At 39.3% G+C, this 5,491-nt stretch overlaps 1 protein-coding gene across 1 annotated transcript; it reads right to left on the reverse strand.

Annotated features, from left to right (window-relative positions):
* Window positions 1-3,874: 3,874 nt before the first annotated feature.
* LOC102827230 (leucine-rich repeat-containing protein 3B-like) lies at window positions 3,875-5,115 on the reverse strand. Its single transcript, XM_006851614.1, has one exon. The coding sequence runs from the start codon at window positions 4,969-4,971 to the stop codon at window positions 4,192-4,194; it is 780 nt and encodes a 259-aa protein (XP_006851676.1). The 5' UTR covers window positions 4,972-5,115; the 3' UTR covers window positions 3,875-4,191.
* Window positions 5,116-5,491: the final 376 nt, after the last annotated feature.

Raw genomic sequence — 5,491 nt, forward strand, 5'->3', positions numbered from 1 at the left:
AATTAAGCAGAAATTTTCATTGCCCAACTGTGCCTGATAGAGGAGAGGACTTACTGTATGAATTGAACATCTCTCAAGCCAGTAAGGAAAACTTATGCACATCCCAGACTGCCTTATGCTTGTTGATGTCAGAACAAGAATTATTGTGGGAAGTCAGAGAAAGATAAAAATGAGCAACGTGTACCTGGCAGAATTTGTACATCAGTGTGTTACAATTTGCCCAAGTGTTCTTGAAAATTAAATTTTCCATTACATATCTTTCTAATCACTGTCTTTAAAAATGTTTCTGTTGGGTAGGCATGTTTTATGATTTGCCTTGCTTTTGAGATAAGCACATTGTCAAAGATTAGGTTAAAATTCCCAGGTGTTTTTCATGGTAAAAGATTCAGATGAAGAGAATATCAAACAAAATTGAAAAAAAGATGCTGTCAGTTAAAACATTTGTTGTTGTTGTTGTTAGGTGCCATCGAGTCAGTAGTGACCCTATGCACAGCAGAACGATCCTGGGCCTACCTCACTATTGTTGCCACACTGGAGTCCATCGATGCCCACTTGGCCAATCCATCTTGCTGGGGGTCTTCCTCTTTTTCTCTGACCTTCCACTTTACCAAACATGATATCCTTCTCCAGCAACTGGTCCCTCCTGACAATATGTCTGAAGTATGAGAGACGAAGCTTAGCCATCTTGGCCTCCAAGGAGCACTCTGGCTGCACTTCTTCAAAAACGGATCTATTGGTTCTTTTGGCAGCCCGTGGCACTTCCAAAATTCTCCTCCAACACCACAATTCAAATGCGTCAATTCTTCTACAGTCTTCCTTATTCACTGTCCAGCTTTCGCTAACATAATATGCCCCTTCAAATAGATGGAGTACCTGGGTGAAACAAATGGTTAAACACTTGACTACTAGAAGAAAAGTTGGTGGCTCAAGTCCACTCAGAAGTGCCTTGGAAGACAAGCCTGGTTATCTGGTTCCAAGATGTCACAGTCTTGAAAACTTTATGTGGTAATTCTATTCTAGACACATGAAGTTGCCATGAGTCAGAATTGACTTTGCTATGACTAACAACTCAATGGTTAATTTCATAAAACCTTCCAGTGCTAAAATGGGTAGTTTTCCATGGATAAAAATATCTCTAAGAGCTTGAAAATTTAAGGAGCAAATTGGTACCAAATTGGTGTTTGCTTGTGTGCCTTTTTCTGTACAGCCCTAAGCCCTTAGTAAGTTCTTTCTATTCATTGGCATCAGACACAGTTGCTTCAGTAGGGTAGAACATCCCGACAAGATCAATAGGACAGCATTCCTTTTGGTTCTATGCAGGAATAAACCCTTCTGCCTGTTACTTGTGTAAAATAATTTCATTTCCTCTTACCAAGGCTTATGTAGTCTGATTCATGTCAACCAAATCAAAACTCTTTTCCATCACATAAAACACTCAAGGCATTTTTAATTGATAATCTTCATCTATAATTTAGGAAGGGGTATGATTATTAATCTAGGATACCACCCCTCAACTTTACATATTACAATATTTGCTAATATAATATGTGGGAACTTAACTTCTCCACTTGTGAACAAAGACATGACTATATTTACAATGTTCCCTAGAGGTTTTCCATTTAGAAGTACTTCAACTTTACTAATGAACATATTATGTTTTGGCCATTATGAAAACAAGTTCATAGTAGGAAAGTTAAGATTATTTTGTAATGAACAAGCTAGAATGGATTATATGATTTGTGAAAGCTTTTCTAAAATGAATGTGACTCATACACTCAGACACAATTTATTTAAATGTTTAAGTTTGTCTTAGCAAATAATTATTTTGTATATTCTTTAGAAAAAAATATGAATGCAATTCACTTAGGCATCTTTCTAAGGTATAACGTACCGAGATTATATTATAATGTTATCCTCCAGGGGGCGGTAAGACTTCAGAAAAACTCCTGTTTCATTGGAAGACGTTCAGTTCTATGAGCAAAAGCCTTGATCCCTTCTTGTTGGGATGCAGAAATCCTAGGTCCCACATCGTGAATTTCACAACAGCCTCAAGCTTGTAGACTAGGTCATACACTTTTTGGTAAGGCTAGAGTGGAAGTGCACCATGGTCCTAGCCTCACCATACATTTTTTTGAATGGCCTGCTGCATGCCTTAGAATGGCTGGTTCTCACAGGACCTCAAATAACCCTTTTAAAAGATTATTGCTATAGGTAAGTCCTTTGAACTTTTCAAGGGCTAGAATGCTCGTCTTGCCGGCCCTTAGATAGACTAATATGGGAAAAGGTTATCTGCTCAAAATGACAACGAATCCCTCCTTCCTATGTAAATCCCTATAAAAGGTTATTTTTGCTGCTTTTTTAAGAAATGAAAATGTCAGGTAAGACTCTGAAAATGTATTGGTCTGAGGCACCAACAATTTTATGCAGTAAAGTCTATGACTCTGGAAGGTAGTATAGTGGGTAAGGGATTCATAGGTTCTAGAATTGACTCACTGGGTCGATTCACTGGGTTGCAATATCTACTATGCTGTGGTTAAGTACCATCAAGTCAGTTCCAACTCATAGCAACCCTATGAACAAGAGAAGAAAACACCTTCCAGATCTATGCCATTCTCACAATAGCTGCTGCTGCATTTGAGCCCATTGTTGCTGCCACTGTGCCAATCCATCTAGTTAGGCGTCTCCCTCTTGTTCACTGTCCTCTACTTTACCAGAACTCTAGGCTTCTGAATTAACTCCTTATACTCCTGTGTCTTTGATAACGTGCCCAGTAAAGACTATTTCATAATGTACCTCTAAGGATTGATTGATTGTTGTTCAGTGCTCTTGAGTTAGTTCTGACCCATAGCGACCTTGTATAAGGTTTCCAAGGAGTGACTCGTGGGCTTGAATCCAGGGCTGATCCTACAGTAATTAGAATAATTCAAAAAAAGTGTTTGCTATATATGCAAATGCTCAATAAACACAATCAGTTTCTATTACTCCTCAGTCTGGAGGTCAGAGCTCTAGAATATGACCATAGCCTTGTCTCTCACTTCTCCCCAACAAATACTGTGCCCCAATACTACGCAATACATTTATTACTTTGCTCCCTCTACCTTCTTCATCCACCCACATCTCAGCATGGATCAGATAGTTGTGAGGATTTTCATTGGCTGATTTGGGGAAGCAGATCACCAGATATTTCTTCCTAATTTGTTTAGGTTTAGAAACTTCATTGAAAACAGTTCTGCATCAGAGGAACATTGAAACCTGAACTGACCGACAGGTGGTGGCTACACATGAGGTTCATTGCCTGGGAAATGAACTCAGGTCTCCCACATGGAAGGCAAGAATCTGACACTGAACCACCACCGAATAAGGACTTAGTGACACAATAATGGTATAAACGCTTCACAGAGTGCTTGGTACACAGTTGATGCAGCATGGTTTTTAGGTTATTTCCTAGTATAGCTACTTCTGTATTTGTCACATACCACTCTCCAGCATACTGTCATCTTGAGAACACATACTGGCCTTACTTTTTAATTTTCCATTGTGCCTAGCATGGAGTAGAAGCCCAATGAATATTTGCTCTTAATAATTAAACATGCCTTTTAGACAGTAAACCTCAAAGGTATCCCAACTGAAATCTCTCTGTAGGATGCAACACTTGTGGTATTATCACCTGGATGTGCTAAGCTCAGTATTTCAAAGCCTGACAGATACTTTACTTGGTCAGTAATTCAGCTATAGTTCCCCAGTGTACAGTAGAGCTCAATAACACATCTTCCATAATCATCGTTTGTTTGGTACACAGGGGTTATCGCTACTTACATTTTTTTTAGTGCAAGTGGAATGACTGTACTGTTTTCTTTATCAATAAGTCACTCTGTTTTCCATGGTTCAAAGTTAAGCTTTTATTTGGTTTTAAATTAAAAAAATAAATTTCATTATTAAATAGTAGATGGAACTAACTAATGTTCAGATAGTAGATTACTAAGGAATATACCACCAGGGGTACAATCAAAGGGGTGGTCACCTAAACTAAAATAAGTTTGTTATGATGTAGTGTTTAAGTTCAACAGTGGTAAAATTCAAAAGGAACTGAAATACAAAGTTTTAAATGTTTACAACGGATGGAAGAAGTAAACCATTTATTCTCCTGTAATCACAAACTACTTTCTTTCTCAGTACCAGTCAGTCTGGACACTACACCACAGTGCTAATGTCATCTGGTTCATCTGCTTTCTTTTGCCTGCTTGGCAGGGATTTCAAGTATTCAAGGTGTCTGCGGGCATCCTCTTGGTTTTGCCTTACATAATATACCACATATGAGATCACCATGGTGAACCAGCCAAACATGGTGACCAACATGGCATAATCAGTAGTTTTTTTGGGGAGGTTACAAAGGTCAGCATCATTGGCAGCATTGAGGAATGGCCTCCCAGCATGTTCATCCAACACGGAAGTCTTACAGATAACATTGTGGGCTGTCTCGTGATTGGACGCCATGCTCCTCAGAACTTGCTGTAGAGTACAGTCACAGTGCCAGGGGTTGTTGGCAATTCTGGCCCTAGCCTTCAGGTTATTGAAGGCATTTTTGTGCACACTTTGAATCCGGTTGTCGGACAAATCCAGAGTCTGCAAGGTTTCAGCTACTCCTTTGAAAGCATGCTCATCAATAAACTCAATGCCATTTTTTGACAGGTTGAGAACTCTCAGCTGATGGAGGTCCTTAAAAATCTCATTGGGGATAGATGTGATCTGATTGGAGTCCAGATACAATAAAACTGTTTCAGGTGGAAGATCTCTAGGTATTTCCTTGAGATTCGCATTGCTACAGGTGACATTTAAACCCCCAGAAGAAGAACAAAGACAGCCCTTGGGACACATACTGGCAGAATGAAAGCATAGTATCATAAGCACAAAACTTTGTAGGAGGAGACACATGGAGAGGGAACGAGTTAACCACAAGTCTACCAGATTCATGCTGGAATGTCAGCATAATCACAAGCCCATTCCTCATTTACTCCAACAAGTGTAGCAATGGTTCCAGCCCTGTTCACACCGTTGATTTCTTTCCGTTAGTTTCAAAAAGTTGCAACTAACACATGCGCCTCTTCATTATTCCTGTCCTTGATCCAGTACCTAAAGAAAAAGAAACAAATACAATGAACTCTTTTGCAAAAGACGTGTATATTGCAATTAAAAATGCTCTCAGGCGTCTAGCATTCTGTGTAGGCAGAAAGGTTGGCTTTGCAAGTAATTTCCATCAGCACCACTGGGAGTTATCTGCGTAATGGGAGTCTTTTGCTCAAATCCCAGGTGCTGCCAGAAAAGACTTTCAATAAATGTCAACATTTCCGAATTATGTTGCTTCTCCTTGTGCAACATTAAAGCAAGAAATTCTGATTTCTTGTCCCTACTGCTTATCTCCATCTCCTGACCCCTTCTACATTCTATAGCCTTGAAATGGCATCTTTTCTCCCTTCCTATAAAAAGAGATGCA

The sequence above is a fragment of the Chrysochloris asiatica genome, unplaced genomic scaffold (assembly GCF_000296735.1).
Source record: "Chrysochloris asiatica unplaced genomic scaffold, ChrAsi1.0 scaffold00030, whole genome shotgun sequence".
NCBI classification, from domain to species: Eukaryota; Metazoa; Chordata; class Mammalia; order Afrosoricida; family Chrysochloridae; genus Chrysochloris; species Chrysochloris asiatica.